General features: G+C 43.5%; 1 protein-coding gene and 2 long non-coding RNA genes across 4 annotated transcripts in view; 2 read left to right on the forward strand and 1 right to left on the reverse strand.

Annotated features, from left to right (window-relative positions):
• The first annotated feature begins 1,880 nt into the window (after nt 1-1,880).
• On the forward strand, nt 1,881-22,333 carry LOC119146049. Its single transcript, XR_005103616.1, has 4 exons — nt 1,881-15,371; nt 16,344-16,497; nt 18,327-18,405; nt 18,680-22,333. It is a non-coding gene; the product is annotated as an uncharacterized LOC119146049 (long non-coding RNA).
• On the reverse strand, nt 16,434-24,177 carry LOC119146050. The gene is made up of 3 exons (XR_005103617.1): nt 23,799-24,177; nt 17,366-17,450; nt 16,434-16,517 (listed from the first exon to the last, which is right to left on the reverse strand). It is a non-coding gene; the product is annotated as an uncharacterized LOC119146050 (long non-coding RNA).
• Nucleotides 22,895-24,868, forward strand: part of GLCCI1 (glucocorticoid induced 1) — a 58,349-nt gene continuing 56,375 nt past the window's right edge. For both annotated transcript variants that reach the window (XM_037383111.1, XM_037383112.1), the window contains exon 1: nt 22,895-23,834. In XM_037383111.1, coding sequence (XP_037239008.1) covers nt 23,375-23,834 — 460 coding nt within the window. In that variant the 5' untranslated portion in view covers nt 22,895-23,374. The remainder of the gene's footprint in view (nt 23,835-24,868) is intronic.

Genomic DNA, 24,868 nt, shown 5'->3' on the forward strand with positions numbered 1-24,868 from the left:
CCTCTGACTGGTTGTTGCTCCCATTTCCAAGCTCCTGCTGGATCTGAACTCTACTTCTCATGGACACAGACTCCTATTTCACAGTTGCTAGTAATTAGACATCTAACTCTGGGGTCAGAAATACTTACTTCTAGCCTCACGTACACACCCAAATGGTGTTCTGGGTACACATGAAGTCAAGGCTGTGGCGTCTGCTATTTCTTCCCTATGCTGCCTTCATTTGGAAAGAGTGTGTGTGGGTAGGAGGAGTTGTGGTGCATTTCAGCACATCTCCATCTGGACCATCAGAGATCCAGACTTGTAGGACACAGCATCCTGCATCCCAGAGCATCCCTTCCCAAGGTGCACATTCAGCAGCAGTCTGATGGCTTTCAGGAGGGGCTCTTTGATCCTCAGGGTTAAAATCCTTGCAGTCCTCCTCTTGTTTCAAGTAGAGGGGTATGTGTTCAACCTTTAGAGGCTGGCTACAACAAACAGAAAGTTTTAAGAAAAACAATCCAAGAAAGATGGTTTGAGTACAGCCTGTTCATAGTCAGAATACCATTGGAAAACACATGTTTCCAGGTGTTGCTTGGAGTGGAGGATGAACTAAGCCTGATGCCATGGGCAAACAAGTTCTGTACACTGGGGTTCACCACAGCAGCACTGCAGCTCCCGCCGTGCCTCAGGCAGTACCTGCAGTCCCTGCAGGCTGGGGGAGCACCGCTCCTCAGCGGGAGGCGCTGGGGCAAACATTCATATCCCACTAGGACCAGCTCCATTAGGCACTTGGAAAGCCAGCAGAGCCAACTTAAAGTCAATCTGCTGCTTACTTGTTGTGTGGACTTACAAGGGGAACTTGGAAGCTGTCTCAGGGCAGACATGGTGTAATCTCAGTTTCTTAACTGGCTGAGCAAGGGTGCGGTGGGAGCAGCGGGTAATGGAATGGCTTGGTTTGAAATTCATACAGGATGGTAACATCTGTGGAGGACGTGAGGTTCTCAGAAAATCATGAGCCCTATCCATCCTCTTCAATGGACATCAGTTTAAGATGATACTCTGGCTAGTATACTTTCTTAATACTCAGAGTAGTAATGCTTCTCATTAGCCATCTCCATACTAGAGGAAGTAGCGCAGCCCAAGAGGAGTGCATCTGTAGAGTAAAAACAAAACAAGGCTGAAGACTTAGCACCCGCTTTTACAAGCATTTCTAGTTTAGACTACTGTTGCTCTTGGCCTTCTGGCTGAACGTCCCCTGCATTCCACAGCACATTTTCTGCTTTAGCCTCATTCAAAAGGAAACCAGTTTGCATGCTCTGAGATGGCTCCATGATTTGAACAGAAACATAATGAGTTGGAATTTTCTGGACACAGACTCCCAAGTTGAAACGCTAACATATATGCACCCCTTATGTTTAAATAGGACTTCACTGTAAGTGCTTGGCAAGCACAGACTCGAGCTGACGAGGTGCTGAATGTTCCTGTAAAGTCATTATCCAGGGATTTGTTATGGCAACTATATAATTATTATGTAATTGCTACAAAAGTGGGATTTGTCATAAAATCAGTTATCCTCTTATCCTGTCGATGCAGATCAGATAACAATACTTTTATTCAAGAATATCATCCAGTTACCTTCATCCGTTCACTCTCTGGATATACTGAAACAGTACAATAAATTATTCTGAAATGGCTCCTAATTCTCCATGCTTTGCCTTTTATACATGTAACTGTTGAGGAGACAGACTCTGCATTTTTGGCAAGATTTTTTTAAAAATTATTATTTCTAATTGAAAGAAAACAAACTCATCATGGAGTGAAACCTGAAACAAGTCGCTTCTGGGTTTGCATTATTTAAAAATGTAAAATAATGTAAAAAAAACCTTTCCACCTTTATTATTCCTTTTCAGCAAAGTAATTTTGAAAGCAAACTAAAACAAAACATTGAAATAGATGTTAATGAAAAACTCTTCTTTCCTTCCAAGTCAAAAGTTGCCAGAATAGTAAAGCATGTGCAGTGCTTAAATTTTGATTACTATTGACTCCCAGTGGAAAATATTCTCAGTAAAACTGATTAGTTCCTTCTTTAAAACTAAGGAGAAAGATAAATAATGCTCAGTCAGGAAATGTCTTACCTATCCAAAAGGAAAAGCAACTATAAGGTTTTGAAACCTCGTTCAGGTGCGTCATCATCATTATCTGAGATAGCCTTCAAATCATGATTGCCACTGTTAGTGAGCTTCGTGATGAGGATTTTTATAACTGGAAAAAGAATTAGGAATGTGTGTTGTGTCTTGTGTATGGTGCACGTGCTTACGTAACTTCTTCCTAATCACACCATGAGATGTAACACAGACTGGTTGTGCCTACTAAGGGTTTTGGTCAAAAGAAGCAGCACTGTTCACTGTACATTCTTCTGATATAACTTTATAGGACTCCTGTATTTATATAACTCCTACATTGAGGAGGTTTGTATTTCTGCTCCAAAGACAGTCATCTCCCCTAATCCATACTGTATTGAACAATTTGAAAATAACATTATTAATGGGAAGGTAGTCACCCACAGAAAGCATAATCAGATTTGATTTTAGAAAATAATAAATTGAGCACGTTGCCTGGATCTCAGTTGCCTGTTTGCCTTTTACAAAAGGATATATGGGCTATGGATAATTAACAAACAAATAGTGTTATATTATTGATCTCTAATCTCCATGGTTACTGCGCTCCTCCAGTTTCATCTTGGTTCTATGTAATTAAGCCTTGTTGCACATGTGTACAGCAGTGCAAGCTAGATTAGGCTGGAAACACAGGAATCATTACAAAGGACAAAGAAGGAAATTTCCTTTATTTTGCACCATGGCATATCTGGCAAAGCTGTTACGTCTCTACATATGGTATTGGTGAAAATATGCAATGTTGTGCTCAAACACCAGAAGCCAAGTGCTTGTGAGTAACTGTACTGAAGTTAACAGTGTGCTGATTGGATTTAGGTCCTGATCTTTGTCCATGGTATTGTTATAGACCTTTCTGGCACTTTCTGCCTCTTGTCATACTGGGATCTGTAAGAATACCCTCAGCTTGAGAGTTGCTCTAACATGACTTTAAAGTAGCAGTATTTTTTAAATTTTAAAGTATAGGTAATTTTAAAAACTTTTTTTTCTTCCTTCTTGCTGTATGAAAGACCCAGATGATCAGTGGGAGTGTTATTATTATAAAAATAATAAAAAAGCAACATGAAAGTATCTAGACATGCAATATTAAGTACCATAAAATTGAGCTTCCCCCCACCCACCCCCGCTCTGTTTTCTAGCTAATCTTGGACAGTTCTTGGAGCAACGCTATGGGGAAGTTTGAAGTAAACTTCAGTGAAGTTTACTTTTTAACAAACGTGTTTTGAATACTCTTCTATGTCACCTTTGAACTGACCTGAAGCAGGTTAGTCCTCTTCTAGATACCTCGAGTCCAAGCCATCTAACTACTTTGACATGTACATAGGAAATAGTTGGAGAAGCTTTTGCATCTTGAAATAACTCTTTTTTTAAAAAAAAATATCTCTCTTTTAGTCTCAATGCACCGATTAGTCTTTCACTTTTCCTTATCAGACTGTTTTCCATTTAATTTTACTTTCCCTGTTTCTGGATTCAATTTCCCCTAGCTTCATCTTTGTGGCACATTTATCCTGCCGCAAGCTGTTGGCCCAGGCCGTGGGTATCTGCTTTCCAATCTGACTGCCGAGGTCGCTGCTCTGGAGGGCACAGTCACCTTCACCACGGCAGCTGCCAGTGCCTCGCTGCCTGCGCCTTCTCCTCGCACTGCTGCGTAGTCTCAATCAGCAAGGTATCGCCTGCTAGCCTCGGCCATACTTTGGTACTCTGCAGCTTCTCTCCTCCCTTTCCATTTCTTAAAGGCCACATATTCCTTCCCAAATAAAGCACATTTATGATGATTTTTCTTGTTCCGCTGCAGGTTCACTCCCAAATATGGTACTTTTGGCATCTACCGTATCTCTTGAGGCTCCCGATGGAGTGGATACTCACAACTAGTAGCAGATATTACAAACAAAAATGGGATTTACAAAGAAGTTTGCAGAATGTTCTTCCACATAATTCATTTCAGAAAAAGTAGCAGAAATGAAAGGGTTTAAATACACAAAATCCCACAAAGTAGTTAAACCAAGATGCTTAGGTATTACTGTAGTCACGGAAGGACCATAAGCAACAAAGAAATCCACTTTTAAAACACCAAGTATATACAACACTATAGAAAACAAAACATTCAGCATATGGAAAGAGGATTTGTGAATGTTTTTGCCTAGATTAAATCCCCAAAGTTGAAAATAGGAGTCATTCCAGAACTGCATTTAGATGACACTTTCATAAAAAACAGTGAAGCAACAATATAATTCTATCGACGTTTCTGCACAATTGCATCATCCTCCCCCCTTCTCACCCCAAAGTGAGCCCAAATGAGCCCACTAGTGAGAACTGAAAATAAGAGTTTTCAAAGTAGAGTATATGGAAAATTACCATGAGATGTATGTATTAAAAATGATAAAAAATGGCTTCAGAAATCACAGTAGTTTGGTCTTCACTTCTTTCTAAATAAGAATAATAAATTGTAAAATATGCAAGGCTGGATCACATTAGAGAATTCTCATAAATTATATATTACATAGTTGGACATTAAACTGTTAATACAGGAAAGCTTCAGAGCATGGGTTTCCAGTTTCCACTTTATGAATTTTTGTCAGCACAGCTTCCTGTGGTCAGATGACGTATCCTGTCACTGCCAGGCTTTTTTTCCCCCCAAATAATTGAATTTTAATGACACACAGAAACTCACACGCTGGTGTTTGGTTGAAATGCAGTGCTAGAGACCATTCCAATTTTTTGCTCCTGATTGCACCTTTGTGATTTCTTACTACATTAATTCCTGTAAACACATCCGAGTTTCTCACCGAAGACTTAGCAACGTGAGCCTTAATTAAACACATTAGTAGTCACGGAACAATTAAAGTCAGTCCTCATCAGAAAGAATTGGTCTGCAGGGAAGAGGAGACATACAGTCAGCGTACTGTGTGCTAGCACTTTATTTACAGAGGCCGCGCTGAGAACCCAAAATCAAATCAGTAACAGTTTGCCTAAAGAAGGAACTATCGCGCCTCATGGATTGAGACACTAAAGTCTTCTTCTTGCCTATTATTCTTAATACACAGCCACTGTCATGGAACTTAATCAGAATTCATGAAGCTGCTAAAGCCAAGAAAGATTATTGATCTTATTAAAGATGTAACAGCACCAGACTGAGAAGAAGGGGCCTCCGGGGGCAGCCACAGCGGCCGTACCTCACTCCATGTCTAGCTGGCAGCTTCACCGCAGTGAGGAACCAGAGGCGTTTTTCTTCCACAGATCAGGAGCTTGAAAGCCTGGGCACAACTGCCCCGCGTTGAGCATCCGCATCTCTTTACCTATAGATTCGAAGTACGCCTTCCTAGTCATCATCAACAACATTTTAATTAACTTTGAAGACTTGATTCCTTCCTCAGTTAATCCTATCTAATGGTACTGAAAACAGAGGAGTGGCATAGGTGTAGCTGGATGGGAATTTAAAACTTGTCGTAGATTCCAAGGATATTACAGATGGCCTCATTTGACTGACACGGCTGGTACTAACACAGAAATCATCTACGTGTTCTTCTCTATCCTAGGGTGGTTTTTTTGCCATACTATTTTTAGAGTGCAAATTAATTGCTATATTTGTAGAAACTGTGGAGTGTTAACAGTGGGACTAGAGCTGTGCAAATTATTTTTTTGGATCAATTGCCAAACTGAAAAATTAAATAAAATTTGTGTAGACTGACCCAACATTTTTTTCATTTTTTCATGACAAAAAGAAAAACCTGAAGAAGCCTAATTTGAGTAAATTGTTCCTTTTGACAGGAAATGAGCTAGTTTATTTAGAAGTAACTAGAACAAAAGGATTCAAAGCGCTCAGTTCATGGAAATTTGTGGGAGTCAGGGGTTCCCCCTGCTGAACAGCTGCGTGGTCATGCTGCTTCACTCACTGAGATGCGAGAACCTGGGTTAAATTTTGAGGGAGCCTCCAGCCTCAGGAGCAGGGCGTTCAGAGCTGAACACTCCTCAGTCCCTGCTGCTGCAACTCTTCCATCCTACCTCTACATGAAAAACATGATAAATATTAGGTCAGTTGGAGTGCATCCCTGTAAACCAATCCCACCCCATCCCTCCCACAAACTCCTTACTTCTGACCCTCACATTTTTTTTTCTCCTCTGCCAAGGGATGGAAAGAAGGATGGCAGCGAAGGAGAGACAGTGCCTCTTACCTCCCTTCCCCGGCCATGGAAGACAGAAGAGCCTGCAGCTGGACACCTTCAGGGCAATGACCTTGAGCTCCTCCTGACCTTCCCCCTGCCCTGCTTGTAGAGGTGCTGCTCCACCCTGGATGTTTCATTACGTACACAAAATACACCAGTATCAGAAGGAAGACCGAGGACCCCACCCAAGAAAAGCTAATAACATGGCAATTAGGGGACTGAGTTAGGTAGGAATTAGAAATCTAAATTCAAATAATCTCATGAAGAGGAAGGTTTTGGCAATACAGCTCCCATATTCTGCATTGTTCAAGTGCTAGGAATTGCATCAAAAGGAGGTGTGAGCTTTTCCTATTCCTCCTCCAGCTTTATTTATCTAGGGAAAAGAGCCAGCTGAAACTATTTGGCAATTCTGATCCAGGTTTAAGTGGGGGGAAACTAAAACCAGTACTTTTGGTAATTACTGTAGTCATCTAGAACATTCACCCAACTGAACACCACAGTGGTATTCTTACAGCACACCTGTGCAGGCAGGATTGTCAAGTTAAACTAGAATTCCTTTTATCTCTGCACAGCAGGTGAAAATTAAAACTTAAAACCAGAAAAGAGTAACACAGATCTCCTGGCCAGCAGCCACTCTCTTGATAACAGGTGACATGCAGCTGCTCTTATTGGGGTAAAAGCTACTGCCAGAGAGGTAGGAAAGAATTTTTGGGTTCGTTCCTATTGCAAAAGGTGGCGGATCGGTGCTGCTTTGGCTGGGTGAGCCGTGCTGCTGGGAGGGATCCTTTCTGGCTCCCTGCTCTTTCCACAAATGGTCCTTTCTGTCGCAGTGCACCTGTGTGCCCCAGCCCAAACAGTTCCTCGGTTGGTGAGGGGGGACCACATCCTCCAGCGGGAAGAGAGGGGCCCGAGCACTTTTTCCCCTTGTTTGTTCTCCAGGAGCCTGTCACTGGAATCGGGCAGTGAGCTGGGCCGTGGCTGTGCGTGTGCTTACGTGCTTTGCAAGGAGATCACGCTGTGCTTGAATTTCATGCTACTGATGTAATTCCCAGAAACCGTGGATCATGTTAGCCTTTCAGTTCTGCTGTGTTATTCAGGTATTGCCATAGTTTATTTTTTCACCTACAATGTATTTATTCTGTATTTATAATCTATCCAACCTATCTGGAAGACTTTTAGTTGTGAAAAGGAGATACAACTTCATCAAGAAAGTGATTGGAAAAAGGCCATCTCCCTCTTAACAAGTGTTTATGGAGTATGCCCCATACTTTTTTTTTTTCCCCCCATTGCAAAGATGAATTTTGTTTTGACTTTCCTACATGAGAAAAGCAAGCTTTTGCCTCTTACAACAGTCCTTTGAAATCAACCTTGATAGTTTCCCTGGAGTGAAGACTTAGCTTGCAGCTGTGGATCCAAGTCTGTCAACCCACATATGCCATGTATGTTTTAAGCAAATAATTTAATGCATAATGTCATTTACCTTCCATGTCTATTTGAACAGTTAAAAAAATAAAATTCTGTGGTATTATGTATTCACTGGGCTGATAAAACAATTTGCAGCATGGAATCTACTATATAAACAGTCAATACTTGACATGAAAACAAAAGAGGCTGCTCAAATGCAAGCTATCCTTTTGCAGTTTTTTGTGTGTCATGTACCCCTTCAAAATATTAAACATGAATAGAATTAAAAGTAGTTGTAAAGTGTTTTATTTCAAGACTGGAGCATCGTTCCAAGACAAGTAGTACATGAGTGAGGCCAGGCAGGTGGACCTCTGAAGGATTTTTTCGTAGGCAAGAAAGAGACCATGAAGAAGCTCTTTCTGATCTTCTGGATGTGATTGTAAAAAGACCAGCGAGGAGAGAGACGGTTTACTCTGAGGTGCAGCGGACGCTCTGTTTCCATCGATAATCCATGCAAGTGCACTGTGTGTAGAGCAGTAGCAGTCTCACACAAGAAATGGAAGATGATCTCAACATAAGCCGAGACAGAAAATATCCATTCAGGGAACAACAAAAAAAAAAGACTACAGGACAACTACATAGTACATAATACCAGCAATAAGGATTCTTACAAATAAACACTTCAAAAGGGCAGAATTACCTTAGGTAGGAGTTCTTTGCCTTTCCAGAGTGAATGTACTGTAACCAGTACCAAATACATGTTCTGAGAAATCATAAATAATTAGAAACATCTAGGATTGATTTGGTAAAGCATCTTATAGGAAATCCATTGACATGTTTTATTGGTGCAAACAGCTACACATTTTCTCTGTGTATATCATACACTCAGTATCTCAGGAGAAAGATAAGGTATGCAGATATAAAACTTAACTGGTAACTCTGACTCTTATCCAATTAATTTCTTGTAGAAGTTTCTTCCTTAAATAAGCCATGGACTATATCAGATCACCCTTATTATGTTGTTTTTCTATTGATGTACCATTACTGTTTAGAGATAGAATAACAGGCGATTGAAATCAAGGTTTCTCTTTCCAAACTGCTGATACATAACAGAATTTGGCACACCAACTAACTTCCTTGGTTTTCTTAAAACTCTGTCATGTAATTACAATAAGCACTTCCTTTTCTCTCTGAATCTCTATGAAATCATAATAATGTCCTTTTATAATCAGTGTTTTTCTCCTAAAGATTCAGCTTTCCTTGTTCTTCAGAATCCTTTTAATTAAAGCATGCCCATAAAAGCTGGAATGTTGGAGGACGATGTTTTTGGAGCTGCTGCTGTGTACTTATGTGGATGCTGCACAACTTGAAAGAAAATCGTGGTTTCAAGACAAACCTAAAGGTCTTATGACAGCTTGTGCTGTACTTTTAATTTATGCTATTTTTTGAACATGTTAAATTTTAGTTTATACGTAGGCTCAGCCCAGTACTTTTCTACCAAGTGTTTAAGGCTGCTGCAGGGAGTGATGCACTACAAGCTATAATTTAGTGGCAGGTGGGAACTGCCTGAAATACATGTAACTTCATAAGTTATTCCTAAAGTGCTATTATTACCTGAACTCTCTCTAGTTTCAGCACTCAATATCCTTTCCTTCCCTCTGCACCGGGGTAGAAAGGCAGTGGGAGGGAAGCAAATTTATATTTTATTTCTGTGGCTGTGGAGCTGTTATCGCTGCTTGTGGCTCCTAAGAGCCCGTGCTAGCTCAGGGTACAGCTAGGCTGCCAAGGGCTGTGCTAGCTCTGGGCAAAGCTGGCATTTCCCAAGCACTAAGACATCCTCAGAAAGATGGTGCTGGACTACAGGCACACTTAATAAAGCCGATACACAAATACAAAAGGCCTGCCTGCCTATTACAAACATTTAAAAGTGAGAGGCGTGTATTAGTACAGTGCTCAGATGTCACAGTGATGTCCATTCGATGCACCCCAATGCCTGAATCAAAGGATCCAAGTGATCACGCCAGTGTATGTATTACCATTTCTAAATACATTACTTAAAACACTATTGCAAAAGCTAAACCAATGGGATCTTTGTTCTCACAAACTTTATAGTTGTTCTTTACATAGTGACTTGTACAGCTATTCAAGTTCTCGAGTGTTTCTATGAAGCTAATACCAATTAAAATTCTTCACTTGCATATAATAAAGTGGGATACTTTTAGTGTTATTTAGCATAGCTAACTTGTGTATATGGAAAATAGCAATAAAGTACTGAAATTTAAATGTAATAAAATGTTCAATGGAAAATTGTAAATGAGAACTCTTTTTTGGAAAGTTTGCCACTTGAAAGAAGCAAAACTATTTTACTTGGAAGCTTAAACCTCCAGTGGATAGAATATTCCAGCTTTTTGGACTATTGGATGGACAAGCTGAGCTTCTAAATCTTTTCTACCCCCATGTGTCTGATCCCTGTCACTGCTAAAATTAAGCAGCAAAAAGCTTTTTTTATAGGTATGTAAGAATAATAAGCGGATACATGAAATGATGTTCACACAGCAGTCACGGGCGATTTATCACAGGGCTATTGAGGAAGCAGAGGAATGCCGGGGAGCTGGCAAAACACTAATAGCAGAAGTGGAGTTCCACTTGCATAAACCATAGGAATAGGACTTCTAATTTTTTTTAAAAAATCTCTTTATATTAACTCAAATGTTAATATACAATAGAGAGTAACATTTTTTGAAAATGTCATCTTGTTTTGATCTACAGACACACATTTCCTGAGTGGCAGAAGACAAAAATCAGCACGCTCATAATTCCTTGGAAAATAATCAGCTCCCAAACAAATTCATGATATTTAAACTTTTTGTCTCCATCCAAGGATTTTAGTATTATTTACAGTTCAGACATGAGATTGGGAAAAGTTTTTTACTTTTTACATATTTGTCAAATTGAATCAAATTGGGTAACGACTTCTCAATGTTTACAATCTAAAAATACATTTGTTTTGTAAAAGACATTTAATTTAAATAATGCTCACCTAAAATCAATTTCACACACTTCTGCCATCTTCTTATCCATGTTATCAGTTCTTTCTTTTTCAATAGAAGATCTCATCAACAGGTCCATATTCTTTCTCCTTCCATCCATTCTCCCGCTTTCCCCTCTCTCTCCGAATCCCTTATCCTGGCAATTCTTATCAGATTTTCATTTTACCCCTCCTCCTTTACCAGTAATCCTGTAATTTTCTATTTGTGGTTTTTTCCTTGTTCTTTGTTTTTCTTAACTCTTCATGGCTATCCCAACATACATATAAGGATGTCTGTCTCATCTGTATTTTTTTAAATCCTACATTTGACCTAGTCTTGTTCTCGTATTTCTGCTGAGTTTTCCTCTTGTCCGTAACTTCTCAACTAAAATAATGCATTGCCTGAAACAATTACCTGGATGGCTTTCTGCCAACTTTACCTTTTCTCCAGTTGTCTTTAATTTTGGCTGTGCATGCTTCACTCAGCTCTTCTGAGGTCACTATTAATGATGTGACCGAATTTCAGGACTCCTTCCACCTCCACAGCCTGTGACACTATTGATCGTGCTGTGACTCTGAAATCTTGTCCTCTCTTGACTCAGGGTCTTTTCTTGTTTTCTTTTCCAACTAATTGCCAACTCCTCAACCTTTCTTTCAGCCGTGGGAGATTTCCATCATAGCTTTCTTTTTCAACAGATATCTCACCAGGCTCTATTTTTACCTCTTATTATTCTGCTCGTGTGTTTTCTTAGGTGACTTCTTGTGATTGCATCAGTGCAACTGTCATCTCTACAATGCAAGTTCTCCACTTTTCATTACGCATACCTGGTTTCCCCTTGAGCCTAAAACATTGAAGTCAAGATGACCTTCCTGAATCATTTTGATGATTGTATCAGCTTGTCTTTGTATCCTTTCCTAGCATTCCCCTTTACTGTCATTTTGAATACAAGTTAAGGGCATCCACTGGACGCTCATCTATAATCTTTTCTCGTATCTTACTGTGAGGTTCATTGTTCCAAGCTGAAGATGCCATTTCCAGTTGCCCATATATCTTTTTCTCTCAGAATTTCTTTCATTTCATGCAGCATTTTCAGTGGGGAGTGCTCTTTTTAATTTATTTGTAGATTTGTAAATATGCTGTGTCCTATGTTTCACAGTATAGATATCTAGTCTATACAAAATACATACTCTAACTTCATTCTTGCTCCCTTTTTCCTGTTTTTTACTTCAATTTCTCTTATAAATATTACAAGCCCTTGGCTTTAAGAACTGCCTTTTTGGGTGTGCGCAGTAAGCAGTACAATATCCCATGACACAACAAATAATACTAATTTATATTTTTTAGCTCTACTTACATGACACTGATGAGATTTCCAAAAACACTTACTCTCCCCAGACACCTGTAGCACCATATACACAACAATACAACTCAGCGCTAAATAATGTGATGGCAAAAAAGTAAAGTTCAAAGAAGTCAGATGGTTTTGAGGCATTAATACTGTGGCATGTCAGCCCATTTCATTGTATTAAAATAATGTTAAAATATAGTTTGAAAACCAAACTTATGCAGTATTACACTTCAGTCCAATCAAAATCTTTTCAATAATCAGGATTTCATGCCTGTTTTTAGGATAGTGAGGCAGATAGAGGTTTCCACTGCTGTCAGTCAGAGCTGTGTATATTAGGAGAGGAAAAGGAGATGGACAAATACTTATGTTCCATGTACATACAATGCCAGACATAACAGGATCACAGTTAACCACTAGGTCACCCAGGTGCTATGACAGTAAACGGGAAAAACAGTTGAATTGAAGTTGGTTAGGGAATATTTAAATTTAATTTCTTAAAGGCATGAGAATCCCAGGCCATTTCAGATCAGCATATTCTAATTTTATATAAAACCAAAAAAACCCAAAACCCCAAACTCAAGCCCCCTGGATTGCATAACTTACAAATCACTTCAAGGGAGTTCAGTGTGAAAGGTGATGTGAAAGTGCAAGCTGTTAAACGCTGTCACAGCTGACTGAGCATTTTGTTTATTCTCTAACCAGACTCTGCTTCAGGACTCTGCACCACAGCTAATTAACCATAATGCTTTATAATTGTATAAACAGAATATATAATAGATCTGTATGATATATAATTAATTCTGCCCTTAAGGAAAGCTTTTGTAAGTGAAACCATGTGCTGTTTGAGAACTGCCTCTTTATGTTCTCCCTTACAAGGCAGGTATACTTCCCTGCCAGCAGAGCTCAGGGAACATTCTAGAAAATAATGTTCGTTAAGGCCAGCCAGGTGTTTTCTTGCAGGACTGACTACTGGGCGCCTCATCTCCAAAACAGAGGTGGTTGCAGATGCCTCTGCTCCTTCCTTTAAGCAGCCTGCAGTGAGGAAAGGGGTTTCAGTACAGAAATTTGTCTGGTTCAAAAAGATCAAGCTCACTTGCTGTTGTCATGCAGCAGTCACTTGTTTCACCTTGAGTTTTATTGGCCTTACTTTTCTATGTTTTTTTGTGTATTAAATTCCAGGCTTGATTTCGTCATTGCTACTGGACCTGCAAGACCAGAACAGAACCCCAAACACACATAAATATTTCGTTCCTGGATTATGACCCATAAATAAGCACAGCCCAATGTGGTTAGAGAATGATCATTCCCCCATCTGGTGTTTGATGTGCTTGTCATTCCCTTGCAAAAAAAAAAAAAAAAAAAAAGACACACAGGAGTTCGGGAGACCTGGGGGATCAGACACCTGATTTCATTAGATGAGGACCTGCTTCCTTGACGTGGCAGAACAGGCAACATCCCTCTTCAAGACCCGTTCAATCAAAGGCGTGGAAGTGCCATAATTCCCCTTACATGGGGGCTGGAGCTTCGTGTGTCCCTAGCTGTGGCTAGTAGAGAAGTCGTGAAACGCCAGGCTTAGCAGAGCTGATTCACTCTGGTGAAAGACTCCACTAGGCTGTTTTCAAAGAAAACCTATCATTGTAAGATGCTAATCAGAGCCAGCAGCCATCCAAGCACCCCAAGGTAGGAAACTCCCATCTACCTGGTACACTGCTCATGGTCTAGCTGGAGATCTATTTCCCAGGACCACGGTACCTTGAGGCATTGGTTCACACTCTGGACATCTTAAATGTACATGATACAAGAAGTTAATATGAAGATAAGTTGTTTGCTGAAAGAAAGGAAGAAAAAAGAAAGAAAAAAAGAGAAAGAGTGAGCAAAGAGCAGAAGCGTCCTTGATCTAGCCACCACTCAGCTGAACAGGAGGCACAGGTTCACATTACCCTCCTCTGGAATGATAATCACACCCTTCCTCAAGCCTGACACACCACTGGGAGGATTATCTTTGCATGGCAGCCTAGATCCTTCTGACTGATAAAGCTGCTGTATCTGAGAAGTATTTGGCAGAACTGTCGCCATATACACAAACAGAGGCTTGGTATGGGGAGTAGTCTGTATCGGCTTTTGTGCCCTCCAGATCATCTACATAACTTGTAGAACAAAACACACGATTTCCTTGAGGAGCTTTGAGGTGGTTTTATTGATGGGTTTCCAAACCTTTTGAGGTAACATTTCTAAAATAACAAGCTTTTTCTGCCTCTATTGTTTTCCCACCCACATCCACTTCTGAATTCAGAGCTGTCTTCCATCCCCTTGTGAGATAAGAAGTCACAAAAAAATTTTTCCCTCTTCTTTCCAACATTAAGAGATGCATCTTCTTCTATCCTTGCATGATTAACTGCACTTCTTACTCCCTTTCTCTATACTTCTTATGATGAGTTATCTCACATATCCTTTTTCCAAATACATTTACTGTTTAACGTTCCTTCTCACGTAACAGAGATACACCCTGCTGGAAGAGCCAAAGCCATAACTCTGTACTATAGGAGAAGGTCTTTCCCTTGAGACGTTTTATCCTGGGCTTGTAACAACTGAACAATTACATTAGAGTTGGTTTCTGTATGGTGACACTGATTTCAGCTGTTTATTTGAATGTAGTAATTCCATCTCCACCAGTAGTGGTTACATTATGTGTCAAGCATCAGGAAAATTACATGTGCCTACATCTGCCTGGCTGGCCAGTCAAAGATGGCACATGAGAAGCTTGGAAAGAATTTCTTCAAGTAATGTGTGGGCTTTTTGTCCTTTAAGACTATGAAGAATCTGAAGAAATTATCCAAAAGATGTATTTCATTGGAACTGCTCTGATCTCTTAGAGAAAGAACTCTCTTTATGGGCGAACAACACATATAGATAGATTTGCCAAATAATGCTTTTCTTTCCAAGGACCCATAAATCTCAGATTACTCTTGAGAACAATAAATATTGCAATAATGCTGCTCTTGATTACAGGCAAGAATAAAACTGCTCTGACTGGTAGTGATTCCATAATTATGTTTGATTACAGACATGCTCCTACTGTACCGATGCAAAGGGGTTATTTGTTGCCTTCTATCAGTCTTCTGGATTTCACTGGAGACCAAGAGCACACCATGCCAGCACACAGAGCTTACTCAGCTGCCTTCCTTAGAGCTTTGTCACTAAAGCGTAACATTTAACAGCAGGAGCTCTGAAAGTCATGTGTGCAAAACTTTTTATGGAACTGTAATTAAAACACTATGTAAGTACATCAGTGATGGGCAGTTTCTAAGAGGATCCTGAATTTCAGCAACTCTTGAGGGCTCAATCTTGCCAATAAAGTTTTACTTCATGGTGCAGGGGCTAAAGTTACTCATGCATTTACTATGTTACAGCAAGAACCAAAATAATAATGAGAAAAAACTACAAACTATATCCATAATATTGTCCATGCTTTCTACTACTGCAGAACTTAAAAAAAAAGAAAAGCTCCATTAAGCTGAGTAGCCCTCCCTCTGTCAATGAACAACAAAAAAAATCATGCCTTACAATTTATTCTCCAGTGTTTTGTTTATTCGGTATTAAATGACTCATGGAATAAGGTTTCCACCTCTCCCTGTGGGAAATTATCCCAGCTGCTGAGACCTACCAGCAGTTCCCTTTCCTTTGTCTCTCTTTTAATGATGCCTAAGTTTTGCATTCTATTTTAATTTGGGATGTAAAAGCTACAAAGGAATTTCACATCCCCAAACCTGCTTTTAAATGCAATTAAGGCCCTAACATGAACCCACAAACCCACGGAAACATACAGTTAAACCAGAAATGCATCATGTATTTCACTTAAATACCATGCCACCTCAATGGTACACTTTTAAGCTAACTGCATACTTCCTCATTTTTACAGGTTTGTCCCTTAGTGTTATGTAAATGCACTTTTATTGTATGTAAATTAGCATCAGGTGAATTGTTAAAGCCTGTTTTATAGCTGTCACACCAAGAAACCACATTTACAAGTAAGTATCTGTTCTACAGGCGAATATATTACCTGCCTGGAAATAATAATTATTTCCAGTATTTTGTCTCAGTGCTGTGACTCTGCTCTGTCCCTGTAACCCGTCACAGAAGCTCTCAAAATGGATCATCCTTATGAAAAGTATCAGTCACTTAGAAAGAAGCAAACCCTAAAATTATTTAAACAATGTGGTGCTCTAATACATTTTTTTCTTCTTACCAGGCTGCAAAATCTATTTAACAAGAGAATATTATCCTGCTTTAAAGATGTAGAGAGAGCACATTTACTTCCCAGTAGTGGTTGTGGAGTGCACTGTGTCACTCAACAGCATCCCTTTGGCTGGGGAAGGAACAGTGGTGCCAAGCTCCAAATAAAGGTTGGTGCTGTTTGTTGTGCCTAGGAACAGAGATGGTGGTGAACAAGGCTTTATTTGTGAGAAAAAGCAAACTAGGATAAATAGAGAGAGAGAAGAAATCTAGAGGACTCTCTGAAACGGAGGCTGGATTTCCCAAACCCTCAGATTTGCCTTTTAAATCAGTATTGTCAAAATGTACCCTTATTAACACCAGCGCAAACCTGACAGCTAGGGCACTGGGGTGGTAGGGGCATTCACAATTAATGTAGCCCAAAAAGGACAACAAAAAACCCAGATACGGACCAAATCAAGAAATCTTAACAGAAAGATGTCAGGGACTCTACTATCAGGCACTTATAACTGTTGTAATGGATCATAATGGCTGCAAATCTACCTCGTTAAGGGGATGCTGTTCATTTAAAAAGTAAAATGCCATATAAATCACAGTACTATACAGCACATTCGTGCTTTCCTAATATCCTTAGCAAGGTAACTGCCCATATGAAATGGTGCCTTTCCTTTCATTTATTATATTTTGTATGATTAGCAATAAATATCACAATATAAACATTTCAAATTCTACTGGTATTTGTTTACTGTTTCTACCTTTTTTTAATTCCAGGTGCTACTGCTGTACATACTTAACATAGAGTAACTAATCTACTCTGAAAACATAATTTCTTTCCGCACAGATGGTTCTATGATGTAGCAGGAGGTTGTTTTATAAATAGGAGGAATTATTTTCATTATATCTTTGCAACATGAAGTGTGTCATTATTTAGCTATTATAATAAATATTTTACAGATAAGACAGTGGCACAAGGAATTAAGGTAAGAAATGCTAGAAGTGTCCATTACATTTGACATGTCAGGTTATCCGAACACTTACCATTTTACACTGTTTCAATCAGCTTCACTTTGATGTACAGCAACCACACAAATTTGGCCACAAGCATCCTCCTCATGCTAATTGCCTAGAAATAGAATAAAGAGAAAACAAACCTGCAAAAGCCGTCAGCTACTCCTGTGACAAGACTTGGTCTCGGTCCTAGCTGTGCAAATTGGATTTTTTTTCCCAGATGATGAACTGGGGAAAGGGGATGGAGGTGGAGATTGAGGCAAGTGACCAAAATTAGAACAGTAACTTAGGGCAGGGCTGCTGATTGGAGAAAACAGCTTCTCACAGGGTATGGTCTGACACGGTTGACTTGTTAGCTAAAGGAAAGTGCTGAATGAAATTACCTGTACCAAAGGATAGAACGAAAAATTTCAGACTGAATGAGAAGCCTAGAAACAAGGATTGGCGAATTCAGCTGTGAGTTGAACGTTCGCCTTTATGCTAAACCAGATGCCTAAGGAATACATAATTCAAAAGTCCCAAGTGGTTGGCCTATTTTCCTGAAGAGGAGAAAAAGATGTAGCAGCAGGTCTGATTCCAAACGAGATAAAATTTTGTTATAACAAAGGTAATGGTTAATGGGCAGGTTCTGGTTTAAGTGAGTTATTCAGTATCACAAAAAAGCTTCTGGCAGACAGGAAAAGAAGACAATTATCCAAAATGGTATTCAGTTTTCTTAAGGGAAAATCTTACGGTTCTTATTCTGTAGTTTCCTGGCTTGTTCATTATGCAGTCCTTACTCACAGCAACAATCTTGTGCATGAATGAGGTACAGTAAGAAGTAGCTTGACTAAAATGACACTAGAATACCTTTCTTGCTGAAATTCAATGTTAAACTTAATTCTGAAATTTTCCAGTTTGTGAGTATTCATAAATACTACTCTGACCTAGTATACTTTTTGAATCCATAGGTCTAACATTTGTTTACGTAATGCCTTTTCCCCATCTCCAGGAAAACAAAGACATGAGGAAAGGAAATCTAATGCTTGACCACATGTCTGGCCCTAAATTGGATGATCAGCAATGTGAAGGTAAGTCCTTAGTAGTGGGTTTCCTTTTGTTGTCGGACGATAACTTGAGCATGTAGAGACTTGAAACTCATCGTGAGTTGGAAGCGCTGTAAGTGGCACTGAATGGGGAGGCAGAAGTTTTGCCTGCCTTTACCTGTCCCATTTTGGCTCCTGCTCTCCTTTGTTCTCTGTGCCTGAATCCTGGCCCTCCTACCCCATTCCCAAACACTTTCCTTCTTATTAATATCTTTTTAAATGTCTTTTCCCATTTCTCACTCCTCTGCATTTCACCTAGACCTCTCTACTCCAATCTCTTCCCTGGTGACTGCCAACAAATCCAGCAGTGGGGATGACTCTGCCTCAGCAGCCCTGGAGAATTCAAGGGCACAACTGCAAGGTAAATTCCAAAAAGCCTGTGGACTGAAAGTGCTCAGCTGATCTGCAGAGGTCATATCCGTGCCACAGAACATCTGGGAGCTGTGAGAAGATGCAGTGTGGTTGATGAAGATGATGTCCAGCTGTCAAAAAAACCTGTAGTAAAAATAATTCCATGTATTTTGTTTTTCCCATGACTGGCTTGTTCTAGCTAGAACTTTTTTTAAAGGCAAAATAGGCCAAACCCTAAACCAACACCTCCACAGCCTGAGACAGACATTTTCTAGGAAAATGTGCCACTCCTGCTTCAGCAGAGCTATTCAGTGCCCAATAGCAGCATTTCACATGGGGGCCCTAACTACAGGTGGTGCTCCCGTTCCCGCCTAGGGATGCGGCAAGTGCACAGTGGCAAGCTTAGTATTGTTACTGGAGAGCTGTACCTTGGATTGTTTGGGGTTGCTCTAGTCTTCGGCCACAGCTCATGATTTCTAGTTGTCTCTTTCAGAATATTACAGGGATGTAAGTACTTCATCTTGTTATTTTTCTCTTCCCAAATGTAATATTCTCAATACAAATGTAATATTCTTTACAAATAAGTGAAATACAGGGTACAGGGAATGGATCCAATGATACACGAAGATGAATGCACCCTTTCTCATTACTGTTTTGTGTTAGGTGCTGTGTGAAAACCCCAGGGATGGTCACAAAGGACTTGATTCTAAGTGGAGTGGGCAAAGGGCAGCAAAGAAAACATAGAGGGAGATAAGCGAGACATAAAAATAATGAAACAACCAGGTAGATACACTGGGAGTGCAGTATTCATGGCCTTATGCCCAGGCAAGCGCTTAGAAACAAAAGACATGTCCAGATCTGAAGAGCTTTTTTCCTCTCTAAAACCCTGAAGTAGGAACAAAGTAAGCATTAGGATTGCACTGTGTATAGTGACTGCTGAAACCTCTGTTTCTGTGGCTCATGATACTCAAGTAAACCTGTTTCTGCCCTCAAGAGATGAACCCATTAGCAACTGATAATAGTGGGAGAAATGTGTGTAGCTTTGCTCCACACTTGCCTGTTGTTGCCCTACTCCTTGAGTTCACTCCCTTGCTCCCACGCTCTTGCTGTGATGTATAATTTCTACTGCTTTCAGGATGTCTCTCCCAGAAGCTGCGCCTGTGTCTCGCGGAAGGATTTAAGTTTCAGAAATACCCGTTACCTCCAGTGTAAACTCCTTTAAGCACATCCCATCTGATGAGGTAGTTTCTTAAAATAGTAATGAGAAGCAAGAAATGCCTCTTATGTGGCTTTTGAAAAGTTATCTCAAGGTATTTAAGGCACACATGGGTTTTTGAAAGATACGAAGATTCTGATAGGAGCTGGTTTTGCTTCACTTTCCCTGTTGTATCCTGTGAATATTACAGAACAATGGTATTCCCTGAGGGAAGTACTCTGAAACCTGGACCAAAAACATAATGAAAAATTCAGCAGTTGGCATACCGCTTTAAAATAAAGAAGAATATTTCCTTCATCTCTTCCGAAATCAGTTTCCTGGGCACATGGCATGGTGTTGTTACACTATGTATGCTAATTCTAGTTAAGAAGGGGATGAAGACAGAAATAACTTTTGGGGAGGGAAGCCTCCCCTGTACAGCTGTCGATGTGTCTGGTAACAGTTTGACTAGAGGCGGCCCCAGTGGATCTTTTCCTCTCCGCTTGCCTTGAAGGTGATGTTCGGACTGTAAGGTTGCGGCAAGGTCCCACGCTTGTTTGGAAAGGAAGACTTGCTACTGGTATTTTACACTGCCATGTCTTATGGTTTGGGTTTTATTGTTGTTGTTATGGGGCTTGCGGGATTTTCTTCACGTTGCACGTTTACCTTGTCTTTATGCATCTCTTCCTCCTATACAAATATCCCACTTGTTTTGATGGGAAAGAATGTGGTAGAAGTACCTGCAGGCATTGTAGAATAGTGTCTGAACAGCTAAATCCAAGAGTTATACCAGTTCCTCTTTATTTTAGTCTGCTGTAAGCCTGAGCACTGTCAATAGCTGCAAAGTATCAGCTATTGCCCTAGTCAAAGACGTACCTTCTCTCGCATCAAAATCACCGAATGATTTTCGGTCTATAAGATGTTACCGTATCAGCACAAAGTTACAGATACAAAAAAAGTGTGCTTACTGTTTAAAACACTACCGATGTTAGTGTGGGCAGACTACCTCTACAGGTGAATGCTTTCCAGCCATTTTGATCCCAGTGCAGTGAAGCAGGAAAAATAAACTAGATAGACTTCATAAACTGTGATTAAGCACGGTGCAAAAGCCTTGGGGGAATAAGTCTCTACACCACAGTTATACAAACAAATTTGGCTCATGCTAGTAGGAAAAAAGAAAGACTGGACTAATGGAAAAATACATGATGTTTTTTCTTAAAATTAATTTACATGAGTGGCTTTGTTGGCCGAGCACATGTTCATGTGGATGTAGGGCGTATTATTCCAACTCTTTCTGTAGCATAACCACAGTGACTGCAGCACACGGTGCTAGTGCAAACAAAGTCTCGTTAACAGCCCATGAACAAAAGCATTTTCCTAGAATACGCTTTCTCATTGTTACTGTTGACCGGTTCCTGGCCTACCAAGGGATAAGCTAGGTAGGTACGGACAGCTTTGTAAGTATAGAGTGAGAGTAGTAATCGAAGTGTGCTAGAAGTGTATCATATAATTAAAAAGAGTGCGTGGGACAGAGTTAATTTTGTGACCCTTTTTTCTTGATTACTGATGAACTGGAAGGCAGTGTCTTATATAGTAGATTACAGGTTGTTAAATACCACCCATTCTACTTCTATCTATGTTCTCCATCCTTTTTGTTCTTTTAAAGCCAGCACTCTGAGAGGCTGTCACACTGAGCTGGCTTCCTCCACTAAGCAGGACTCGCTGCATTTTTCCTTAACCTCCATTAGCATCCTATTTTTGTCAGATCCAACATAAATACTGCTCTCTTGATGGACTCAGCTGAATTTATCTTTCTGATCTTATAGACATTTATCTTCTTAGCTATTAAGCTACTCAACCTTTATTTTCTTTCTGTCCCATTGTCTCGTGTTATCAATTCATCTACTGGGAGCTTTCTCCTAGAACAAAAGCACTTTTCTTAATACTACTGTACAACTTTTTATTTTCCTCTTGACATTCTCCGGGAAGGGTTTTTGGATCTACATGAGCAAAAAATTCATACAAATTCCATATACACTTCTACGAAATGCTGAGACTACACTTCACTGGAATTTGAAGAACATCTTGATCTTTTGGCAAAAAGAAAATTACTGTAAAGGCTTGACAGTCACATGGATGGATGTGAACAAAGTTCACCGCGGGTAACTCTGGCCCTGTTTCTGCACCTTCCCCGCACGGGAGCGGGGGAAGCCGGGAAGCAGCGCATCGCCCGGGATGGGGGCGACTGCGAGCCTTGGCTCAGGTACCCGCTCCCCTTCGTACCGAGTCGGTATCCTCCTGACATCGACTTCAAACTCAAGGGCTTATCTTGGCCCCTTCGCGGGTCAGGCCGCCCGGGAGCTGACGTTCTCCCTTTCCGCCCCCTGCCAAGCAGCCCAGCTGCCCACCCCCTCGGCCCCGCCGGCGCGGGCACCCCACCGCAGCGCCTCCCGGAGGCCGCCCGGGCGGCGGCAGCTCTGCGGGGAGAAACGGGCCGCAGCCCCGGGAGAGAAGCGCGACGGGCCCCGCGGCCCCACCCGGCCAGGCCGCCTCTCGGCCGCCTCTCGGCCCCCGCAGCGGCCGCCGCAGACCGACAGCGCCGGGGCCACGTGCCGCCGCAGGCCGCGCGCCCGCCCTCCCCGCACCGACGGGCGCAGCACCGCCCCCGCGGGCAGCACGCGGGCCCAGCGCCCCGGGGCCGCCTCCCCGCCCCTGCCACATCCCACTTCCCTCAGCCCGCCTCCCCGCCGCCGGCGGGCCCGCCCCGCCGCGCCGCCCCACCCCCCGCCGCGCGGCCCCGCGCTGCCATTGGTTGAGAGCGGAGAGCGACGGGGCCGCTGGGCAATGGAGCCTGCGCTGGCGCGGTGGTGGCGCCCAATAGGCGCGCGTGCTGCCGCCCCTGCCTGTCGCGGCCGGGCGTCGGGGCTGCGCGTTGCCATTCGGAGGCAGGGCGGCGCGGGGAGCGGATGGTGCTGGCTGCGGCTGCCGGGCGCTGGCGGGGGCAGGAGCAGGAGCTGGCTGCGAGCGCCTCCCCCTTTCCCCATCCTACCCCCTCCGGCTGCGTGCGCCCTCGTCGCGCCCCGCCGCCGGCCGCCCCGAGCCGGCAGCGCTGTACGATGTGAGCGGCCGCGTGGCTCGGCAGCGCCCCCGTGCCCACGACGCTGGGGCGGGCAGCGATGGCCAGAGCCTGGCGTGGGAGCAGCCGCCGTCGCCGATAGGAAGCGCCGGGGGCAGCTGGGCAGGCGGCGCGGAGACTCCCTCGGGCCGTGAAGCGCTTGTCCCGCCCCGCCCCCTCCCTCCTTCCCCCCCTCCCCCCGTGGCTCGTGCATGCGGGGCGCCGGGGGCCGAGCCCGGGCCCCCCGCAGCCGCCGGAGCGAGTGACCGGCAGGGTCCTGCGCATCCCCCGCCATGTCCTCCTCGTCTAGCTCCTCGCAGACCCCCCCGTCCCACCACCAGCCCACGCCGCAGAGGATGAGGCGCGGCGCCGCCGGCTCCCCGACTGCCGGCGGCGGCACGGCCGGGGGCCCCGGTAACGGCGCCGGGGGAGGTGCGGCGGGGACCAGCCGGCTGCTCCAGCCCATCCGAGCGACCGTCCCGTACCAGCTCCTGCGGGGCAACCAGCACAGCCCGACCCGGTCCCCGTCCGCCTCGGTGGGCAGCAATACGGCGGGGCCGGGGGGCGGCGGCGGGGGTCGCGGCGGAGGCAGCCCGCCGCCGCCCAGCGCGACGCCGCCGTTGGCGGTGGGAGGCGGCGCGGCGGAGCCGGGCAGGGTGAAGGGCAGGCAGCGGCGCTCGCCGGAGAGCGGCGGCGGCAGCAGGAGGAGCAGCTCACCTGAGAGACGGAGCCCCAGCTCCCCGGTGTACAGAGGTAAAGCACCGGGACATAAGCCGGCGTCCCTCTTCCCCGGGGGTGCTGGCGGGGCTGAGGCCGCTTTGCCTCCGGGCGCCCCCGGCCTCGGCTCCGCGCCGTGTGTGGGGTTGCGCCCGGTCCGCCCCGGGGCCAGAGAGGGTGGGAGCCCGTGGGACTGCGGCCCGGCCCGGCGAGAGCCTTCAGCAGGGGCGGAGGGGCGAGGGTAAGCGCTAAACCTTCCCCTGCCAGGAGGGCTGCCGGGCGGGCGAAAGCACCTCGTCCCGCCGCCTTCCCCCGGGCACGGGGGCGAGCTCTTAAATGTCATCCACCTCCTCGGGCGAGGTGGAGATCCAGCCTGGAAAAACACCCCTGGCCTCCCCCTGCACCGGCACCGGGAGGAAGTGCCGCCCCGGCGGAGCGGCGCGGGGAGGAGCCCCCCCGCCGCCCCCCGCCCTGGGGTGCCGCTGGCGGCCCCCCCGGCCCGGCCGGCCCCGCCGCGGAGGGCAGGCGCCGGGGCCCCAGCGGCAGCGCCCCGGCCCCTCAGCACGGGCTGGGGGAGCGGAGGTAATGGGGGGACGCGTCTAAAACTAACCCGCTTCCCTGTCTACAGGTGTAATAATGTCGTGCGGGTGGCTAATGGGTTAAACTCGTATCTGGGGTGTCACAGTCCAGTTCTTGCGAGTGTGTGAAAACCGAGCCTCAGACGCGCTTCCTTTCTGCACAGCTCGGTTTCTTAAAACTTGCGTTTTTATAACGTCTTGGGTTAAAATATGTAGTGTTCTCAGGTAGAGACCCCAAAATAAAAGAGAAATTCCCATATTGAGATGCTTAAAAACAAATAACACAGTCTGAGTCCTTGTGATACTCAATACTGAGTCCTTGAGACTGTGTTTTAAAAAAATTAAAATCCCAACGTAGCCAAAATAGGCCTGCAAAGTTTAAAATGTAAAATTGATTCCCAGCAAGTCCAACTTAACCTGCGTCAGGTTGTCTGTTAAATTATTGAATGTGTTAAAGTGGCAGTGGCCATCTTACCTCCCCGCTCCCTCTGC

This window comes from Falco rusticolus, chromosome 4 (genome assembly GCF_015220075.1).
Source record: "Falco rusticolus isolate bFalRus1 chromosome 4, bFalRus1.pri, whole genome shotgun sequence".
Taxonomy (NCBI): domain Eukaryota; kingdom Metazoa; phylum Chordata; class Aves; order Falconiformes; family Falconidae; genus Falco; species Falco rusticolus.